This window comes from Suncus etruscus, chromosome 1 (assembly GCF_024139225.1).
Source record: "Suncus etruscus isolate mSunEtr1 chromosome 1, mSunEtr1.pri.cur, whole genome shotgun sequence".
Classification (NCBI taxonomy): domain Eukaryota; kingdom Metazoa; phylum Chordata; class Mammalia; order Eulipotyphla; family Soricidae; genus Suncus; species Suncus etruscus.
In genome coordinates, this window is record NC_064848.1 from 12748194 (window position 1) to 12770509 (window position 22316).

The window sequence follows — 22316 nt, forward strand, 5'->3', positions numbered from 1 at the left end:
CACCCAGAACCGCCCTCCGAGCCTGTCTCATTTCCTCCCCGGCCCGGTGCTGGGCAGGCTCCACCCCTCTGGGCTGGTACTTGAGTACTGGGGGGTCAATCGCCTCTCTCCCAATCCGGTTACGTGTTCCTGCCTTCCTACGTCTTAAGCGAGAATCGAAACCCCGCTGGTATTCTGCAGAAGGTGCCTGCCTGCACTCGCCCTGACTCGCAGATCCCCCAATTCTCCGCACCGTCCTTCACGCCACCATGCCTTTGCCCGGGTCCCTCTCCAAAGAACCCCAGCCCGAACCCCAGCCCACCAGCCCGAAGCCAGAACAGGTAGGTACTACTCCTGGATTTGGCTGGCGACCCGAGGTGGAGAGAGTGGGAAAGAGGTTAGGTGGTGTTGGTTCGATGTGGTTGGAGATCGGTGGGAAGATATAGGGGGATCTCGACCAAGAACCGAAAAGAGTGACCCCCAGTGCTAAAAGCTCTCGGTTAGGTCAGTAAGAAGGTACCAGGACTGGCTGGCCAGTTGCTCTGTGCAGACACTGGAGAATGGCACCTTGGACTGAGTGTTCCATCGCATCTTGTGACTTGTGCCCTGGACCCTGGCCTAGGGCCACAGATTCGGGGGAATATTGGCAGCAACCTATACCCTAACCCACCCTCCACCCCCGCTGTTGCAATGTACGGTATGTCACCCGGTAGAAAGTCAGGTTCTTTGCAAGTGAGAAACTGGCTTGCAAGTGAGGGTACCAGTGCTAGCCCCTCTACCCCTTCCACAGCTCCTGTGTTTCCTCCTGGCAGAGTTCATGAACCTTATTTTGCAAAACTCACTTCACCCACCCCATCCCGCCAGTTCATAGTCTCTTTTATTTATTTTATTTAGTTAGTTCCTGTATTAAGCTCCTCCTTCAAGAACTGCCTTTCTCTGGCAAGCTCCAGCACTTACCCCCAAAGGCAATATTTAGATCCCTGTTCTGTGCTCTTCCAGGTTTCTCTGCTCACCTTCATGAAAAAATTATCAGCACATTACAGTCAACCTTATTACCTGCATTAGGGCAAGTAGGAATTTCATGACTTTATAACGCTACGTTTATGAACTCCTCTCAGGGCTCACATGTTGTATGAAACACTTGAGTTTTCCATACAACATTCAACTTGCCATTCCCAAAGGGACCTTTTTTAGTAGTGGGATTCAGTTCTCAGTGTTGTGAACCACTACCAACCAATTTCAGAATTTCTCATCACCCCAAACAGATACTCTGCAATGACTCTTCTTCCTGTCTGCCCTCTCCCACCTCTGATAATGCCCTTGAGTTTGCCTAATCTGTATATTTTAGCTGACAATACTTGTCATTTTGTGTTTGACTTATTTTAAGTAATCTAATTTGTTCGAAGCTCATCTGTGTTGTAGCACGTGTCCTCCCCTTTTAAAGACTTCCCTTTGGTGTATCTGCCACATTTTATTTAGCCATTTATCTATTCATGGGCCTTAGGGCTGTTTCCACATGTTGGCTATGTGGCTGATGCTGCTATGAAGTATGATGTCATGTGGCCGATTGGATCTTTGTTTCTAGTGGGGAACGGTGCTATATATCTCGGGGTCAGAAGAAAGGTTCCTATGATAAGTCTATGTTTAACTTTAACCCAACTCTATCAAATGCTTTCTATGAAGTGATACTTATTATACATCCTTCCTAGTATTTGTGCTGCCGAAGCGAGCACTGTACATCCTTTCTGAATAAGAGCTCCTTGAAGACGAGGCTCTATCCTTTGCATCATTGTATGTCAGGGTTGAGACTGTCTCTGAATAAAAGTAGTTTTTAAGAGAATTGTGGGGTGAGACTGGAGAATGAGAATCAATAAGCAGTTGTGATTCTTATAGGTCTGGGGTTTGCATCAGTGCCAAGAGGGCTGGAGAGAGAGAGTAGAGCAGGTAACTTGCTTGCCTTGCTTGCAGTGAACCCAGGTTTAATCTCCTACTCTACATATGGTCCCCTGAACCCCGCTAGGATTTATCCCTGAGCAGAGTCAGGAGTAAGCCTTGAGCATGGCTGGGTATGACCTCAAACCCAAACCAAAACAACCAGTAGCTGTAATAGTACAAATCCAATCTCTTTGGACCTCTAGCCCTGGGACCTGGAATTAGGTTGTTGGGGATACCTGGAACTTTCTGCCTCATCTCCCTCTCTGATCCCCCAGCAACCCACTGAGAAGGAATTCCAGTTCCTTCAATGCCAGAGCTGCCAGGAAGAAGCCAAGTGTCCCAAACTGCTGCCTTGCCTGCACTCACTTTGTTCAGGATGTTTGAAGACGCCAGATTCACAGTGTCCCATCTGTAAGGTGCCGGGCCCTGCAGGTGGAGAGCTGTCAATCCAGGATAATGTCTTCTTTGAGAGCCTGCAGCGGCGCCTGTCCATGTACCGGAAGATCATGGATGAAATGGCGCTTTGTACCCGCTGCAAGGAGACCGCTGACTTCTGGTGTTCTGAGTGTGAGCAGCTCCTCTGTGCCCGGTGCTTTGAAGCGCACCAGTGGTTCCTTGTCAAGCATGAGCCTCGGCCCCTAGGGGAGCTCCGCAGACTGTCAGAGTTGGAGTTCCTGGACAGCCTTCGCAAGACCAACAATATCTTCTGCTCCCACCCCGATCACGGGAGCACAACGACCAAGTGAGCATGTGGCCCTGGGTGGGATGCTGGAATTGGGTGTAAGGGTAGAGAAAGCAGTGGTGAAGAGTGCCACAGCTGGGAATGAGAGAGGGATAAGGAGCTTTTAGGCTAGGGTGCATTTAGCAGATGGCCCCAAGTCAGGTTTTCCTAGGCGTGGCTGGGTATTATCCTATATGATTTATCTCTATGGTAAGTCTCAGGGCAGGAATCATCTTTGCACCCTTCCCCAGTGATTTCGTCAGGATCAATTTTTAGAAATGTTATGGCGGGGTAAATGAGTATGAGCTATTTTGCATTTTGCCTTTTAGAAAGTCTTAATAAAGAGCCAAAGCTTTGGTGTAGTGGTAGGGCATTTGCATTGCACATGGTTGACCCAGGACAAGCCGCTGTTCCATCCCCTCAGCTTTCCATATGGTCCCCCAAGCCAGGAGCAGTTTTTGAGTGCAGAGCCAGGAGTAACCCCTCAGCATCACCCAGTGTGGCCTAAAAACAAAACAAAACAAAACAAAACAAAAGTCTTAATAAGGCATTTCCCATAGGTAGTGCTTGGAACTCAATAAGGTGGGTTTAAGAGGGAGCTGAGGGTAGTGAATTTCTGTTTGAAGAGTCAAAATGAAACACTGTGCTGTCTAGAAGCATATAAAAAGATCAAATCTAGGCAACATTATTAAATGACATAAGACAGTGAGTTTGATACCTAATTACATATGTTTCAAAAAAAATATTTTCCTGGGGCTAGAGAGAGAGAGAATACAGAAGTTCAAGTCCTTGTCCTGTAGGAGAAAACAGTTCTATCATCTGCAAATGATATCTTTTCTTTCCTTTTTTTTTTTTTTTTTTTTTTTGGTTTTTCGGTCACACCTGGCAGCACTCAGGGGTTACTCCTGGCTCCATGCTCAGAAATCGCTCCTGGCAGGCTCAGGGGACCATATGGGATGCCAGGATTCGAAGCAATGACCTTTTGTATGCAAGGCAAACGTCTTACCTCCATGCTATCTTTCCGGCCCCTTTCTTTCCATTATTTAAATGTATTTTTTCTTTGCAGCTTTGTTTACTAACCAAACGTGCCAGAATAATATTTTAAAAATAGTATTGAGAAGTGGATAGATAGTCTTATCTTGCTCCTCTTTTGTGAGAAAGTTTATTTTATTTTCTTGTTTAGTATGATACTTATTCATTGCTTTCTTAGATAACTTTAAAGAAAGTTCCTTCTCTTGGCTTTGGGACATGCGTTGTAGTTTAACACTAGTTTAGCAGTGAGATCCTGGCTAGCAGTCCTGGCCACACACACACACACACAGAAACAAAGAAAACAGTGATGGGGAAATAGTTCAGAGGGCTGATGCATAGGAACTCTGAACTCTTTCACTATTGCATGGTCCTCTGAACACTTCCAGGAATAACTTTTGAGCAACATGCTAGAATGAGCACCCTCACCCCATCAAAAATTTACTTTCACTTCATGTTTAAGAGGCTTTGGGGGGTCAGTGAGATAGCATGAAGGTAAGGCACTTGCCCTGCATACTGAAGAAGGGCAGTGGTCGAATCCCGGCATCCCATATGGTCTCTCGAGCCTGCCAGGATCGATTTCTGAGTATACAGCCAAGAGTAACCCCTCAATGCTGCCAGTTGTGACCCAACAACCAAAAAAAAAAAAGCAAGAAAGAAAAAAATAAGAGGTTTTGGGAGATGGGACACATCTGCTATTCTTAGGGATTACTCCTGACTGTGCTCAGGGCTCACTCCTGGAAGTTCTCAGAGGACCATATATTTGCAATGCTAGAGTGATGCTGGCCTCAAGCAAGGAAACTTCTGCATTGTATATCTGATTCTGAATTATTTTTTATAACAAAAAACTTCTTTATATGTACTTATCTATTATCTTCCCTTTCTTATTTTGATGTATATATGTGGTTATTTGATTTTTTTCATAGTTTTTGGTGTATATTATTTAGTGATTGTTACTCATGTTTTGTTTTTCCTTTTTCTCATTAACTGTTTTAATTTTTTTCCTTTTTTCCGTTATTCACCTTTTTTCTTGTGTAAAATCCTGTGGTCATCATCACAGTTTTTTTCATCCTGGAATACATAAACATTGCTTTCTAACTTCCTAACTTCCTACCTTGAATGCTACAGGTAAAACACATTTGTCTTTTTTCTCTTTATGTATAATCTGTTGGTTTTTGGTTGGTCAGGAATATTTATCTTTATTCTTAGATGTTCTTGATCAAACTATCTAGGTAGAGGTCTTTCTCCCTTTGTAAATAGCCCTCTATCTGAAACCTTAAGTCTTCAGTTCAAAGAAATTATTTTCTACATTTTAAAGTATTGCTTAGTCTTCATTGACTTGTTTTTTCTTTTTACTACTTTGTTATATGGAGGTACAATCTTTACAACTTAAAAACTTTGGTCTTGGGCAGTGGTCAGTGGTACTTGTATCCCTGAGACCAGTTCCTGCCCAACGGTAAAGAAGTGTGGCCCAACAGAATGCCAGTCATCAAGGTCATAGTTACCTACCTATGCACATAAAAAAGAGAAGAAGGAAATAACAGACTTAATGTGTATTCTTTTTTAAAAAAATTTTTATTAGGGGCCGGAGCGGTGGCACAAGCCATATGGTGTCTGTCTGCCTTGCACGCATTAGCCTAGGACAGACCGTGGTTCAATCTCCCGGCATCCCATATGATCCCCCAAGCCAGGAATGATTTCTGAGTGCATAGCCAGGAGTAACCCCTGAGCGTCACTGGGTATGGCCCAAAAACCAAAAACAAATTTCTTTTAATATTTTTAAGGTGTATTCTGGAATATGACTACAGTGTTAAATAGACCAAGCTTTCTCCTCCCCTACTTCCTCCTCTCACCTATTTTGGGGAGGTGGGCATGAGTTTGGGCCGTATCTGGTTTATTCCTGGCTCTATGCTCAGAAGTGATTCCTGGTGGTACTTGCAGGACTTTACATGGTGCTGAGCATCAAAATCCCTTTCCTATCTCTCCAGCTCCTTTTACTCTCTTATTTCCTTAACGTTTTCCTTAAGTTTTTAGTATTTCTGAGATACTACAGGACAAACTTGGGGCTCCAGCATACAAATACAAAGCCTGTGCTCCAGCCCACTGAGCCATCTTCCCAGGCCTCACTTTGTTAAAGTACTCAAGGCTATGTAATGACACATGTCTCTTGGCTTCAAAGCTCTTATTTCTCTAGGATGTCCTTCAAGAACTAGGACTATAGATTAAATGCTTTACTGCTACCATAAAGGTGTGGCAGTACTTCCCTTTCTCTACCTTCCAGCTAATTCCCTGACATGTGTGTGTGTGTGTGTGTGTGTGTGTGTGTGTGCGCGTGCGCGCACGCGTGCTTTGAGCCCCACCTAGCAGTGCTCAGGAGTTTCTCCTGGCTCTGCACTCAGGAATCAGTCCTGGGAATGCTTGGGGGCCATATGTGATGCCAGAGATCAAACTTGGGTCTGTAGCATTTAAGGCAAACTGTCTTGATCACAGCTCTGGGATATTTAGTGCATACTTGGCACTGTCCTTTGTGTACACTGGCCCATCTTTGCAGGAGTCTGAGTGAGAGGCATTTCAGAGATGCTCATGTGAAATTCAGAAAGTCAAAGTCGTTCTCCCAAACCCTCCTAGTTGGGAGTTTGAAAAGGTCCAATTTTAATCTAAGTCCCTCTGGCTTGCACAATCCCATCTGTTTCCTTCTGCTAGCCAGTGTCTGTGGGACAGTCTAGACACCACTTTACACTAGGGAGATGGAGAACAGGGGCAGAGGCAGGACTTGATTGAAAATATCAACAACATGAGCTTGAATATCTCAATGAGCTTTGCATGCTAGAGGGTCCTAGTGGATTTCTGAGGGTCTGACCCCAAAATAAAATATTGACCAGGTTACAATTTACCATGGCTAGCTTTGATCCAGTTGAGTTATAGAACTTCTTTGAGTCCCCTCGAGAAGAGTGTATGCATGAATGGGGTATAGTGAAAGAAAAAAGGAGAGGACTACACAAAAAGTGTGAGATAACAGCATTCTAAATTTTTTTGGGGGGGCCACACCCGGCGTTTCTCAAGGGTTACTCCTGGCTGTCTGCTCAGAAATTGCTCCTGGCAGGCACGGGGGACCATATGGGACACCAGGTTTTGAACCAACCACCTTTGGTCCTGGATCGGCTGCTTGCAAGGCAAATGCTGCTGCATTCTAAATTTTAATGTGAAGGATCAGGGTTATAAATGGTGTATTTTGACAGTCAGTTTTCTCTACGGTATGAAAAGAAAGCTCACATTTGTAAAACACAAATATCTCTCTAGTTAACGGAAACATTAGCAGTATGCATTGTTTGATTTACAAAACAATTCACCTGGCTAGTGTTAGCCCATGGAGTCTGAGCAAGACAGCTTGGGTTATTACACTAGTCTCTTGCTGCTGCTGTCCAAATACCCATGCATTTAGGGTCTTTAAAGAACACAAAATTGATTCTTAGGTTGTTCTTGAGGTCAGATATCTAAAATGGTCTCATTGACAAAAATCTGGGTGGTGGTTAAAAGTGCTAAAAGTTCTAACTTATAAAAGTTCTTGTTGGGGGAAGATACATTTCTTGTCCTTAGTAGCTCCCTGGGGAACCTGCATGGATGTAGTCCTCTGCTTCCATCATTGCATCAGTCCTTTCATTCTCCTTACTAAGATTTTAATAGGACTAGGGACACAGCTCACTATACAGTACAAGCCTTGCATGTGTGAAGCCCTGGATTCAATCTCTGGCACCACATAATGATATAACCTTCTTGTGGAGAAATAGCACATAGAGGTATGCCTCTACATGGGTCACTGGTGTGACCAAAAACAAAACAAAGCAAAAACTTGTGATTGCATTCAATCCACTCATATGGTCCAGGATAATTTCCCTAACTCCAAATTTTTAATTTTGCCATGCCTAGGAATCCTTTTGGCAGAAACAGTCAAGTAAAATAACAAGTCACATTACTTCAGTCACAGATTTTAAGAATTGGAACAGGGACTGGGGTTATTAATCTGCTGTTTGATCCAAATTCTACATGAATAGTATAACATCGGACTGCTTATCTTACTGCGTGGGCAGTTTCCCATCTTTAAAGTGGGAATAGTAATAGCTTTGTTCCCATAGGATTGTTAGGAGAATTAAATAAATTGATATTTGTCAAATGCTTAGGATGCCTGATACCTAAAGAATGTTACAGGCATGGGGGCCAGGGCGATAGTACAACGGGTAAGGCTTTTGCTTTGCATGAAGCTAAACCAGGTTCAATCCAATCCCCGGCATTCCATATGGTCTCCCTGGGCCTGCCAGAGGTGATTCCCTAGTATAGAACCAAAACTATATTAGCTGTGACCCCAAGAAAAAAAAGAAGAAAGAAAAAGGAAAAGGAGAAGTTATAGAGATAACTGCTAGATAAAATATTTTAATTTATGTTACTCTTTGATTTAACAATCATGTAATGTGTGATCATTTCAGACACACAAAAATAAAAAAAATACTTAAGCATTAAGCTAGAATTGTTCATGCTGGGAAAATAAAGAGTAGGAGAGAGAGAGAGGAGAGACAGAGAGAGAGAAGTAAACCTAAAAATCTACACAAACAAGATCCTTGGAATGTTCATTATAAAGAGAGAAAGAAAGTAATTCATCAGTTGTAGTCCATCTGACTATAAATAAACTATGAAAGAGAATATATTAGATCTAATATAGGACTTTAGAGGAGGGGCCGGAGAGATAGCATGGAGGTAGGGCATTTGACTTGCATGCAGAACGTCTGTGGTTCGAATCCCGGCATCCCATATAGTCCCCTGAGCCTACTAGGAGCCATATCTGAGCATAGAACCAGGAGTAACCCTTGAAGAGCAGACCCAAAAAAACAAAAAAACAAAAACAAAAACAAAAGACCTTAGAAGAACGTGTGAAGATTTTTTTTTCCTTTTGGGGCACACCCGGTGACACTCAGGGTTCACTTCTGGCTATGCTTTCAGAAATCACTCCTGGCTTGGGGGAACATATGCCTTATCACTTGTGTCTCCACTCCGACCCCATCTGAAGGAAATTTAAAGTCAATTATAAAGCAACAATATAGCCTGACCTCCGTGGGTTTTTTTTATAGAATATCAATTCCATCTCCACAGATATTACTCCCCCTACATGTCCATTGTCGATATTCGAGCTAATTCACCTGTGAATGTCTGCTTCATTATCTGTGAAAGGGGTCTAACAAGAAAATCCCCCTAGGAGAGTCCCCTAGGAGCTACAAAGCTTGAGACCTCTCAGACCTTGGAATCCCAGAGCAGCCACTGGCAGCCTCCTTTACAAAAAAGAAGGCATTTTCCTGTCAGGGTGGAAGGGTGCCCCCATTAGGTGAGGAAAGGAAATTCGGAAGGTACACCCAGTAACGAACTTCCTTCTGTGCCTTTCTGCACTTATCCTGCAGCAGGTGGATACATAGACCAAGTAGGATTGTCAGCCACTCAGCCAGCAGCCAGGTCTAGTGACTGCTTCCTTTAGATCCTGTTCTCTGAAAAAAACTGAGCTGGCACCCTTGAATGAACAGGAGATCATAACTACAAAGATATTTTCCCCTGGCAATGAAATAATAAGAGTTAAAAATAGCATTAACTTGGGGCCGGAGGCAAGGTGTTTGCCTTTCATGCAGAAGGATGGTGGTTCGAATCCCGGCATCCCATGTGATCCCCTGAGCCTGCTAGGAGCGATTTTTGAGCACAGAGCCAGGAATAATCCCTGAGCGCTGCTGGTTGTGGCCCAAAAATCAAAATAAGAAAAAAATTAAATTAAAAAATAAAATAGTTTTGAGGGCCAGGAGCAGAGGGCAAGACACTGGAGAGTCCTAAACCAAGCTGTCCTTGTGTGCCATAGCATCTACTGCCGAGGCTGCTCCAAACCGATGTGCTGCTCATGTGCTGTCCTAGACCCCGGCCACAACAACCTCAGGTGTCACATCAGCGAGGAGATTAAGCAGCGGCAAGAGGAGCTAGACTCAATGACGCACAAGCTGAGGGAGAAGGAAGAAGCCTTTGGCACAGCTCTGGCACAGGTACACTCAAACTTCAGCCAGTTGGACCAACAGCACACAGACAACAAGAAGCTGATCAGCTCAATCTTCGGCCGAGTGATGGCACTTGTGCAGGCTCAGGAGTGTGAGTTGCTGGAGAAGACGAAACAACAATACCAGTGCAACTACCAGAAGTTGGCAGGCCAGCAGCAGCACCAGGACACTGTGCTGCAACGCATTCACGCGAGTAGCACACTGGTACAGAAGATGAAGTGTTACGCTTCAGACCAGGAGGTGCTGGACATGCACGACTTCCTTCGCCAGGCTCTCCACTGCCTGTACCAGGAGAAGCCCCGCGGCACAGAAGCCATTGTGTATATTAATGTCTTCAATGAGGTCAAGGCATGCCTGCAGCGCATAGTTTCAGACATCACCCAGGTGATAGGTAAGTACCCGCACAACCTGCCTGGCCAGCTGAATGTGTAACTAGCCACTGCTCCTTCCCTTCCCAAGGAGGCAAGAAAGAAATGTCATTGCCATGTGACAGGAAGTAAAAGTAGGATATGTTTTCAGCCTCCAGTTTGATCACATCCTGATTTAAGGGTACAGGACTTATCCCTTTTGGGAAAAAGACCCTGCTGGCATCCAAGTGGTCACTTTTTACCATCTTATTTGCAAATCTTGTGGATTAGCTTGATCGTGTGTGTCTTGGGATGGATAGGAAGCTAGAGACTGTGAAAATATAACTGTACCTCTGGTGGAACCAGGCATTGAGAAGATTCTCTTAGACTCTCTGTGTTCAATCTACAATATGAGGAACACCCAGAGTGCTAGGCACTTAGCCCAAATTGCAGCTCACAGGAGCCAGTCCTGTGACCCCAGGTTCACTTGCCACTTGGACCATAAATCTCGCCTGATGTTAGGTGCAAGAAAGCAAGAGCAGATCAGTGTCTTAGAGAATTGAGTCATTGTTTGCTTCAAGCTAATGCAGGCATGGAAGAAGGTGTATGTGAGAAGCCGGAGCGGTAGTGCAAGCAGTAAGGCATCTGCCTTGCTGGAGCTAGCCTAGTACAGACCACAGTTTGATCCCCCAGCATCCCATATGGTCCCTTAAGCCAGGAACGATTTCTGAGCTCATAGCCAGGAGTTACCCCGAGTGTCACTGGGTCTGACCCCAAAACCAAAAACTAAAAAAAAAATGTATATGTGAGCAGGGTAAAGACATCAGGGGTGTCTTTTTAGGAGAGATGGAGTTAGGAGGCAGGAAGGAAGACCATGCAAAAGAGGGATACCTGGCTGAGCAGGAGACTCTAATCATGGAAGGTGTCTGGAAGGTATCTATGGGGCACTGAGCCTGGGAGAGTGGATCTCTCCACCACAGCCTCATCCTCTATCTCTCTATCAGTCAACCCCATCAAGGGCAGTATTGAAACACCTACCAGTCACAGTTTGTGTTTATTAAATTATAGTCAAGTGTGGGGTACAGGTGGTACATGACAGAATCATATTCTTTGCTGCATGTGAAGCAGTGTTGACAAGTGACAACACTCAGGTCATCCATATTTCGCCTGGGAAGGCCCCAAAAAAGAATTGAGAGGTGTATATTGGCTTTGAAACAGCCAACTCCTTTGTGGCCGGTATCATGGCCACTACTCTTGACCGTTCCTAACAGCTGCCAGCCACTCTACAGACATGCTTCTGAGACTGGAGGGAAAACTGATGGGGAATGTTCCCTCTGTCAGTATCGCAGCCAGGATGCCTGTCACAAGGGATGTATCTGACCTGCCCGTGTCATTCTCTGTCCTCTCCAGATGCAGAGGTGTCCAGAAGAGAAAGCTCAGAGGCTAACAACTTACCCCAGAATTGTTTAGATGTTAACTCGGTAAGATGGGTTTGAGTTTGAGGGGAGTTGATGTGGCTCAGCTGGGGAAGGGGCTTTGTGGAGTTCTGGGATTGGCCACCTCTGCAGGGTGACTGCTCAGAAGGGCAGCATGTATCTGGATGGGATCTTTCAGTGGGAAAGACTCACTGGTTCTGGGCTTCCAAATAATGGGATTCCATAGGGGTGAGATCTGGGCTGTACAGGAGTAGAAGGGCTGCTCAAGGGAAAGCAGTGCTGATAGGGGTGGCAGGTCACTTCTTCCTTCCCTGCCTCACCTCAAATCTGGGGCCCTCCTCTTCTTCTGCCCACACATAGGATTCTTGGAGAGAATGGACAGTGGACCAGAGTCACCCTAAATCCTGGCTTAGGTTCTGCTGTTACTTTTGAACAAGCCTGTCTCAGAAGTGTGTATGGTGTATGGTACTCTCCCCAAACCTCTATAGTCTTTCTACAGCATCCTGACATGACTGTCAGCTTTCATGCACACCCCTCAGGAGCAGGAATGAGTTCATTCTTTTTTTTTGGGGGGGGGGGGGAGTCTTCCCTAGGTTCTCACGAGGTTCTAGGTCCCCAACAGTGATTCTGGACAACCAATGGTTCTGTCCATGCAGTGCCCAGGATACCCTGGATACCCCGGGATGCCTGATAGTCTCCTAATACCTTGCCAAGTTGGGGGGGGGCTACCATTTAGTGCCAGGATTAGAAGCTGGGTCATGTGCCATACCACAATCTCAGAAACCACATCGATTCTTCAGGCAGCCACTCTTTTCTCTGGATAGTTCTGACTTAGCATTTTTGGGGGGAGGATAGAAGGAGAATGAAGGGAAGTGGACAAAGGGAGGAATCCGATGACACAGTAACACCCCTTTGATTTGCTCTCTGTTGGGGACCAGCCTCAGGTGAATGTGTCTGAAGCAGGGGTGCCACAAAAATTAAGAAAACTATACAGATATAAGAGGAAAAAAGTAGAATCAGAGAAATACCAGCCTTTGGACTGAGCCCAGATTCTCCATCACATTATTGTCTCCAATCAACAGTCATAGAAAGAGCCAGGCTAATATTACACAAACATCTGCTTATCTATGCTCATCTCATCAGGCTACAAATGAACTGGAGCTACATGACTGAGGAGACAAAGGTGCTACAAGATTGAGTGTCTTTAAAGCAGATATCTCAGGGCCTGAGTGATAGGACAGCATTTAGGGCATTTTCCTTGAAGTCAACCTGGATTAAATCTCCAGCAGCCCATGTGGGTCCCTGAATACCACTGGGAGTAATTCATGTGTGCAGACCTATGAGTAACCCCCGAGCATCACCAGCTGTCGCCCAAAAACAAAAAAATTTAAAAATTAAAGTGGATTTATCTTGAAGGAATCTTCTCTGAGAGAAGGAGCAGAGGTAGTAGTGTTACAGGATTCCCCCCCCCCCCACCAAACACACACTTGAAGGAGCTTTCCCTGTAGACAACAGCTTTCCAGGAAGAAAAGGTCCCATAAAATATTTATTCACTCTCTTCAGTCTAACTTTTTTTTTGTTTGGTTGGTTTTTGGGCCATACCCGGCGTTGCTCAGTGATTACTGCTGGCTGTCTGCTCAGAAATAGCTCCTGGCAGGCACGGGGACCATATGGGACACCGGAATTCGAACCAACCACCTTTGGTCCTGGATCGGCTGCTTGCAAGGCAAACGCTTCTGTGCTATCTTTTTTGTTTGTTTGTTTTGGGGTCACACCCAGTGATGCTCAGAGATTGCTCCTATTTCTGCACTCAATATTTATTTTTGGAGGGTTTCTGGGAACCAATAGGGTGCTACGGATTGAGCCTGGGTCAGTCACATGTAAGGCAGACAACCTAACAATAGCCCCTAACATCTTTTTTTTTTCCCTAACATCTTTTTTAACTAAGTGTGGCATATCTGGTTTGTAAATGTATACATATCCGATAGGCCAAGTGTGCCAATGCAGACATGCCTGGCTCTTCTGTACCAGAATAAGCTTGCAGAGTTCCTTTTTAGTCTAGGCTATCTCATGTCCTTCATTCCCTGTCTCTCCAGTTCTGTTGATCAGATATCTCTTTTTATGCACTTCTGGTCTCAACATCCTGGTCATCAGATTTGTGTGTGCCTGCCTGTTAAGGATCAAGACTCAGGACCAATCTATTCTCCAAGGAGATTAAGTCTTCTAGTAAGGATGGTCAGGCAGGAAGCCATCTTAATTCTTCATGGCCTGTACCATCCAGTAATATGGTATACTTGCAAGCCAAAAAGAATGAAATGTAGAGAGACTGTTGACTGATGGTCAGTAGCCCAGGCTACTGATTGAGAGTCAGTAGCAAATTTACTAGGGAATTGGGCCTCTTTATATAGGCTGTGGATACAGACATCTGTGCCTTATCAGGAAATCTGAAAGGAGGAATAGGATTAAAAAATAATGGGAATAAAACCATAGATATTTGCCTACTGCAAGAAGAGGGAAGCCAAATATTAACATAAGAAAAACAAATGTTAAAAAGGCAAGGGCTAACTGCAGAGATTATCTTGGGAATGATAGAGTCTATGCTTGAATTCCAACTATGGCCCAGTCAATGAAGACAGATTGCTACAGATGAGGCAATTAGGCAAGGCTTCCTGGAGGAGGTAACAGAGACTCAAAGACTAGAAAAAAGCCTGGAGTTCAGTCTCTCTCCAGAGAGAGGATACAACTTTATCAGAGTTCTACAGTAAATTAGTGTGGCAGGACTTGGAAACCAAATCTTCACTCTTGGAGTCCCACTTCCTCCTAAACAGCTGAAAGTGAAAGTGAACTTCCCCTCCTCCATCACAGGCTCAGAAATCAAAACATAAACTGACACCATCTCATGTTCTTACTCACTATTTCTCCAGTTCTGTTGACCTGATATCTCTCCTTATTGATATCTTTTGTTTTTGTTTTTATAGGGAACACTCAGTGATGCTCAGGGGTTACTCCTGGTGCAGTTGTAGATTCATATGGGATATTAGGGATCGAATCTAGGTCAGCTGCAGGCATACAAGGCAAACACGCTACCTGCTGTAGTACCACTTTATTAATTTCTTATACAATCTTCCAGAAGTTCTTTATGTATATATGGTTCTAGATATTTGTTTTCTACTCTACTTTTTGGCACAGAGAAAATATACCTTTTTTTTTTTTTAATAATGTTAACTGCCTTCTTTCTTACCTTCCTTCCCCCACACCCCATCTTTCTATTATTATTTAATAATTTTTTTTGGGTTTTTTTTTTGGTTTGTTTGTTTGTTTTGGGTCACACCTGGCCATTGCTCAGGAGTTAATCCTGGCTGTCTGCTCAGAAATAGCTACTGGCAGGCACAGGGGACCATATGGGACACCGGGATTCGAATCAACCACCTTTGGTCCTGGATCGGCTGCTTGCAAGGCAAACGCCGCTGTGCTATCTCTCCAGGCCCTTTCATAATTTCTTTATTTAAACACCATATTTACAATCATACTTGTAATTGGGTTTCAGTCATACAAGAACATGCCCCCTTCACTGTGCAATCTTCCCATCACCAATGCCCCCATCTCTTCCCTCTCCCCCCCTCCAGCCTGTATTCAAGACAGGCTTTCTACATCCCTCACTCACTGATATTGTTATGATAGTTCTCAGCATAGTTATTTATCTAACTTAACTCACCAATCTTTGTGGTGAGCTTCATATCTTGAGCCAGTCTTTCTGGCCCTCATCTCTGGGAATTATTATAATGTCTTTAATTTTTCTTAAAACTCATAGATGAGTGAGACTAGTCTGTGTCTCTCACTCTCCCTCTGTCTAATTTCACTCAGCATAACATAATTCCTTTACGTATGGTATTGTGCCCAGAGTTTTCTGCCAGAGGAAGTATTCCAAGGCAAGCATCCTGATATCTCTTTGGCTCTGTAGAATCTTCTTGGAGGTGGATGTTGAGGTTTGTTTTGGTGGCTTTTTTGTTTTGTTTTTTGTTATGTTCTGATCCCTTAGTGCATATCCTTCAGGTGCCAAGGATCAAATTTGAGTCAACTATATGCAAGGCAAGTGCCCTACCCACTGTGGATCTGCCCTGGCAGAAATTTTAGGGCCATACCCAGCAGTATTCTAGAGCAAAGTGCCCTGGAGGCACTTAATCTAGCCTTTGTCTGAGTGTGATTCTGAATAATTTGGCCTTGAGTTTTTTTGCTCTTTCTTAATACCTAGTTATCCAAGTTTTTATCTTCACTCTGACTAGATTGGGGTTGGAAGGAGCTGAAGTGTACACAGGGGACATGTTCTGCCCTAGAAGATCAGCCCTTTGTCTATGCCAAGAAAAAGGCAGCTCTGCTATGTTCCAGAACCAGAGTTGGGTTTCCAACAGTGTTTCTCATCAGCCTTGACATGCTAGTTGATTCTTTGCACCCATGTGCCTGGGTGGGGCAGAGGAGAAAACCCACCTATAGGTCCAGGCAGGGGTGCTGAGGTAGGTGGAACTCCATCAGTTCTACTTTTCTTTCTACTGTTCTTTCTGGGCATTTTTGTGATGCCATGTGAAGCTCCAATGGGCTAGGTAAATGTTAAAGCACTACAACACGTAAAATTAGATAGCATGATTTGTTTTTCTCTACTAGCCCCTCATGCATGTCAACAGATATTAACACAATGCAAAGGAGAGTGACAGGAAGGATGTGACAGAGTGTGACAGAGGCAGAGAAAGTGAACTAGCCCTGTTTCTAGAAGTTGATGGCCTAGTGGAACAAGGCCCTTTCCTTTACGTGGACCAATTTGTAGAGCAAATGCAGAGACATTGAATGTGTTAGCTGCAAAATTAGAATCTGTCCCACAAAGACCACAGGAGACAAACTTCACTGCAAGTGCAAGGGAGTTTATTACCAGCATGCTGGGATCACCCCTTGTTAGGCAACAAACCCTTACTGAGTTCTCAGGCCACTTTCATTGAGGGCATTTCCACTGATGAGTAGTTAAGTTTTTTTTTTTTTTTTAGGAAAAAGGAGTAAGGGCAATAAGGGGTGAGGAAAAAGGAGTGAGGGCGATGAGAGGTGAGGAGAGGAGGGGTGAGGAGGGATGAGGAGAAAGTGAGGGTGATGAGGGGTGAGGAGAGGAGTGAGGGGTGATGATGGGTAAGGAGAGGAGTGAGGGACAATGAGGGCTGAGGAGAAAGATGTGGGGGTGAGGAGTGATGGGTGAGAAGTGAGAAAGGAGACTGCGGAGGGGTGAGGAAGGGTGAGTGAAAGTGAGGAGCCATATAGAGTGAGAAGTGAGGAACAGTGAGAAGAGGAGAAATGAGCAGTAAGAAGGGGTGAGAAGTGAGGAGGGGTGAAGAGAAATGAAGGGTGAGGGAGGTTGAAAACTGAGAAGGGGAAGTAGGAGGGAGTAGTTGACTTTTAAGTTGATTGGCTGTTGTCTAGGGTGGTTTTCTGGGTGTTTCATCATTTCCTTTGATGGCTAGATATCTATGGTATCTAATGATATGATGGTATATAATGCTATGATATCTAATGGTATATTGTGGTTCATAGGGCCTTGGGGGTCTGTGTCATTATTGTTGAGAGTGCTATATTGTGGTTTCACAATCACTTCTAGTTTCTAACAAGTAAGATCTTTCTACTTCAAATCCAAGCGTAGGACCAAAAAGATAATACAGTGTATGGGGAGCTTGCCTTACACATGGCTGATCTGGTTCCATTTGTAGTACCCCGTATAGTCCATCCCCCCACCAGGCAGGAACTGAGCGCAGAGTGTAGCACCGGGAATAAGAATTGAGCAATGTGGGGCCAGAGAGATAGCATGGAGGTAAGGCATTTGCCTTGCATTCAGATGGACAGTGTTTCGAATCCTGGCATCCCATATGATCCTCCGAGCCTGCCAGGAGAGATTTCTGGGTGTAGAGCCAGGAGTAACCCCTGAGCGCTGCCGGGTGTGATCCAAAAACAAAACAAAACAAAACAAAACAAAACAAAACAAAGAATTGATCGATGTGGGTGTAGCTCAAAAATCAGACAACAACTACTCAAGTAGAGCTGAGGATGTGGTTTATAGTGGAACACATGTCTCATGTGTGAGGGCCAAATACCAACACACACACTCATATACTTACCACATATAATTATTATTTCATGAACACTTATTATAACACATACACAAGCTTAAAGGTAATAAAATAGACACCATAAAACTTACCTCCATGTGGAATTATTGAACCCAAAAGTGATTTTATTTATGTTTTGCCCAGCAAAGATTTCTTTTTCACAGTTTGAGAGTGACAGTGCGTTTGACCCTCTGAGGCCTCTCCTACACCTTCCTACACCATGTCCTCACATGATAAGCTCTCTGTAGGTCTTGAAGTTGCCACTTGTAATTTTTTGCCATGGCTACCCTGCTCTATACCCCTATCCTTGCAGTGCCTGGTGTCTCCAGTTTCTTCCCAGTCTCACCCACCCTTCTCCATTTCGTAGTGGTGATCCTAATGGGAATAAGATGATTTAAATGCTCTTGCACCACCACTATAAAAGTGTCAGGCACATTTGTGCTACCTGGATACATGATACCTGAGTACATGTGGCCTATATTTCACCTCTTTGAATGTACTTTTCTACTTTCATGCTGGACTCTGTATCAGGGCTCTCTCTCTGCCTTGGAGAATCACATGCTCTCTTTTGAGAGTGTTACTCTCTCTCTTTCTTACCATCTCCCTCTCATTTCTCAAGACATCCAAATAAAATCTTTTAATACCACAAAAAATAAAAATAAAAAAATATATATTGGGGGCGTGGAGTGATAGTACAGCAGACAAGGTGTTTGCCTATCACACGGCCAACCCAAGGTCAATTCCCAGTGTGTCTGGATTCAATCCCTGACATCCATATGGTTCCCTGTGCATACCAGGAGTGATTTTTGAGCACAGAGCCAGGAGTAACACCTGAGCACCACTGGGTGTAGCCCCAAGTGTCCATCTTGAAAAAAAATATGTTGGAGAGAATGTTCAAGTGACAGAACACATATCTAGCATGGGTAAAATCCTATTTAATCCCTATTCAATCCCTGGTACTGCATACAATTTTCTGAGGGCAGAGCAACAGGTGACTCCTGAGTGCAGGGCCAGTAGTAAGGCCTGAGCATGGCCAAGTGTGGCCCCAAAATCAAAAAAAAAAAAAGAAAGAAAGAAAAATTTCCAACACATTCTTAACCCCCCAGCACTGCTAAGTGTGATTCCTATTTTAAAAAAATTATTTTTACTTCTAACCAACGGTATATATACATATACACCCATACTTACAGCGTCCTCAAGGTGTACAAAACAAATCACACATAGCACATAGGGTAGTAACTTATCTTTTCTATTCTCTATTTATGATTTGGCCACCTAAATAACATTTCTGATCTGTTAATGGGCTCACAGACTAACAGTGTGGACATTGGTGTGGAGCATGTACTTGACCACTGGACTGGGTCCTGTATTCCCTCCCTTACAGTCTGCCCAGCTCTGCTCAGACCCAGCATTTCCCTCTTTGTAAAGGGGTTGAGCAAGAAAACACGGGAGGGAAGTCAGTGCCTTGTCCCAAGTAGCAAAGGAGCTCGCATGCCACCTTCGTGGGCTCAGCAGCAAGCAGAGCTCAAAGTGAGTTTCTGGTGCCTCTGTGTTGTTTTGCCTGACTGCTCCAGGTCAGGCTGCTGTGTGATACTGGGGTGGAGGGATTCCCCACCATTCTAGCAGAACAGATGGGCCTACCCTTGTCCTATGCCACACAGGAAGGACTTACCTGGTTGTTTTATTGGCTGGGGAGAAATCCAGGGGGGACTGCAGAATCTTGATGGATGATCAGCCACTGGAGCTACATGGGTGCTGCAATGGAGGCAGCTCCAAATTCTTGGCTTATCCTTTCATCAGGACCCCTTCCAGGAGATTCCCTCCCTCTTCTCCATCCTGCACAGCTCTGGTTTCACACAAAAAAGAGAATGAGGAAGAATGGCCAAATGATGATCGTATGGATGCCCTGGAACAGGAAAGGGCCCCACTGTTTAGAAAACCCAAGATTGAAGTCAACACACTGGCGATGTAAATGTGGGGAGGATTGTGTTATACATGAAGCCCAAGCATAAACAGTATTATAAACCCACAGTACCTGAAATGCAATATTATAAAAACAAAGAAAGGGGGTTGGAGTGTAGTAAAGCAGATAGGGCCCTTGCCCATTACACAAATGACCCATGGTTAATCCCCAGTGTCTCATATCTGCTCCCCCTAGCCCACCAAGTGTAATCTCTGAGTTCATAGCTAGAAATGGCCCCTGAGCTCTGGAACACTGCTGGTTTGGAAAGAGAAAGGAAGAGAGATAAAAATAGAGTGGGTAGAGAAGGGAAGGAGAAAGAGGGAAGGAAAGGAAGGAGGGAGGGAAGGAAGGAAAGGAGAAGGAAGGAAGGAAGGAAGGAAGGAAGGAAGGAAGGAAGGAAGGAAGGAAGGAAGGAAGGAAGGAAGGGAGGGAGGGAGGGAGGGAGGGAGGGAGGGAGGGAGGGAGGGAGGGAAGGATAAAGGGAAGCAGGCAGGCCTAGATTAGGACTCTGGTTATTGTCCCTGGTCATTGCTGTAATGTTATGAAGTCCCTTTAACCTCAGTTTTCATGTCCTTAAATTGACATGGAATTGCACAAATTGCACAAAGCAGAAGCTTCACTTTGTTCAGGCCACCAACCTCCTCCCAAAGTCAAAACTCCATGTATAATTTGACTCCTACAAAATTTATTGTCATCCTTTGGGATTCAGGTGGAGTCAGGAGACCTGGGGGTATCAGAATCTGATGATGTTCAAATCCCTGAGTGGACCTGGAGGGTCTTCTCCTATTCAGCCAGCAGCTGAGGTTGGTTCCATGCGTGAGACCTCAGTTGAATTCTGAAAATTTTCTTCAAAATGTATCAGAAACTGCCCAAACAAAGGTGAACTGCATTAAGTCTTCTCATATGTAGACCTGTATAGGAAGAGGTTACTTGTGTTGCCTTTGGCTGGCCTGGGTTAAATTTGTGGCACTGTGTGTGTGTGTGTGTGTGTGTGTGTGTGTGTGTGTGTGTCTGTGTCTGTGTCTGTGTGTGTCTGTGTGTGTGTCTGAGAAAGAGAGAGATTGAGAGAGAACAAACCCTCTGAAAATGCATCATTTGCATCATTTTATTTTATTTATTTTTGGGGGGTCACACCCTATAATACTTAGAGGTTACTCCTGGCTCTGCACTCAGAAAAACACTCCTGGCAGGCATGGGGGACCATATGGGATGCCGGGAATCAAGCCACAGTCTGTGGTTTGCCATGTGCAAGGTAAATGCTATGCTATCACTCTGACCCCCCCAAATGAATCATTTTAACCATTTTATAGGGTAGGACTTAGTGAATCTTGTACACCCATCTCATCCTGTTCCTTCCTGTCCCATCCTACCCCATCATACTATTATTACCTGAGAAAAAAGCCTTATGCCCTGTCAATTTCCCTGTTCTCTCCCCCACACGACACACTCCAACCTGCTTTCTTAGCTATCCAAATCATTTCCTGCACCCCAAAATGAACCATTCATATGCTCTGTGCCCAGCTTTTTATTTCACATGCTTTGATCAATGGCATTGATTGAGCTATTATCAATACGTGTTTGGTATGAGCAATATGGGGGTTTTATCACCCTGGCTTGCCGGGACTCTAGGCCTAAGAATGCACTTGGGAGGGACCGGAGAGATAGCATGGAGGTAAGGCGTTTGCCTTGCATGCAGAAGGACCGTGGTTTGAATCCTGGCATCCTATATGGTCCCCCGTGTCTGCCAGAAGCGATTTCTGAGTGTAGAGCAAAGAGTAACCCCTCAGCACTGCCGGGTGTGACAGAAGAAGAAGAAGGAGGAGGAGGAGGAGGAGGAGGAGGAAGAAGAAGAAGAAGAAGAAGAAGAAGAAGAAGAAGAAGAAGAAGAAGAAGAAGAAGAAGAAGAAGAAGAAGAAGAAGAAAAAGAAAAAGAAGAAAGAAGAAGAAGAAGATAAAAAGAATGCACTTGGGGCTTATGGCAGTTGTGCTGCTACCTTATGGGGACAGGGACCTTTGGACTGAGGAGAGTGAAAGCTTTCCCCTCATGCATGTTGGGAGTAATGTGTGTGGTATGTCCTTACCCTGGCAGGGGATATCGTTCCCCTTCCCCAGAGAGACGAGGACCTGGCAGCTATGGGTGATATGATAGATCCAGGCTGCAGAGTCATTGGGGCGTTCCCCAGGGACTCTGTGGAGCAACCCCCTGTGTCCCAAGGTATGGGGTGGGACTGGTGGTCCAGCCTGTGGGGTATCATCCCCAAGCACCTTGACCAGGAACTAAGGTGGTTGGTCCCTTTGCCCCTGCCCCTGGGTCCTGGAGGAGGGTATGGAAAGAGCACCTTGACACAGTGGGCCCCAGACACTGGGCCTACTCTGCCACCCAGTCATCTCTGACTCTGTTTTCTTGGTGCAGGAAGTTCAGGTCCAGGCCTCAAGCCCTGCTCAGGCCCAGTCTGAGGCTGTGGTGCAGTCGGTGCCTGGCGCCCACCCTGTGCCTGTCTGTGCCTACTCCATCCGTGTCCCCTCATGTACAAAGGTGAGTTGGGGGGGGTGGTACAAGGGGTGTCCAGGCCTCCTCCAGCATCTCTTCTGCACACTCTCTTGTCCTTGGCTATCTCTTCCATGCAGCCATTTCCTGACCTTCTGGCAGGGGCTGGCCATGTGAGGCAAGCTCTGTGTGGCAGAAGACAGA

The 22316-nt window shown here is 45.0% G+C and overlaps 1 protein-coding gene across 1 annotated transcript in view; it reads left to right on the plus strand.

The window, feature by feature from the left end:
• The first annotated feature begins 248 nt into the window (after positions 1-248).
• PML (PML nuclear body scaffold) overlaps positions 249-22316 on the plus strand; it is a 32641-nt gene continuing 10573 nt past the window's right edge. Inside the window, exons 1-5 of the mRNA XM_049777880.1 lie at positions 249-320; positions 2118-2656; positions 9552-10132; positions 11499-11569; positions 22038-22160. Of these exons, the coding sequence (XP_049633837.1) occupies positions 249-320; positions 2118-2656; positions 9552-10132; positions 11499-11569; positions 22038-22160 (1386 nt within the window). The remainder of the gene's footprint in view (positions 321-2117; positions 2657-9551; positions 10133-11498; positions 11570-22037; positions 22161-22316) is intronic.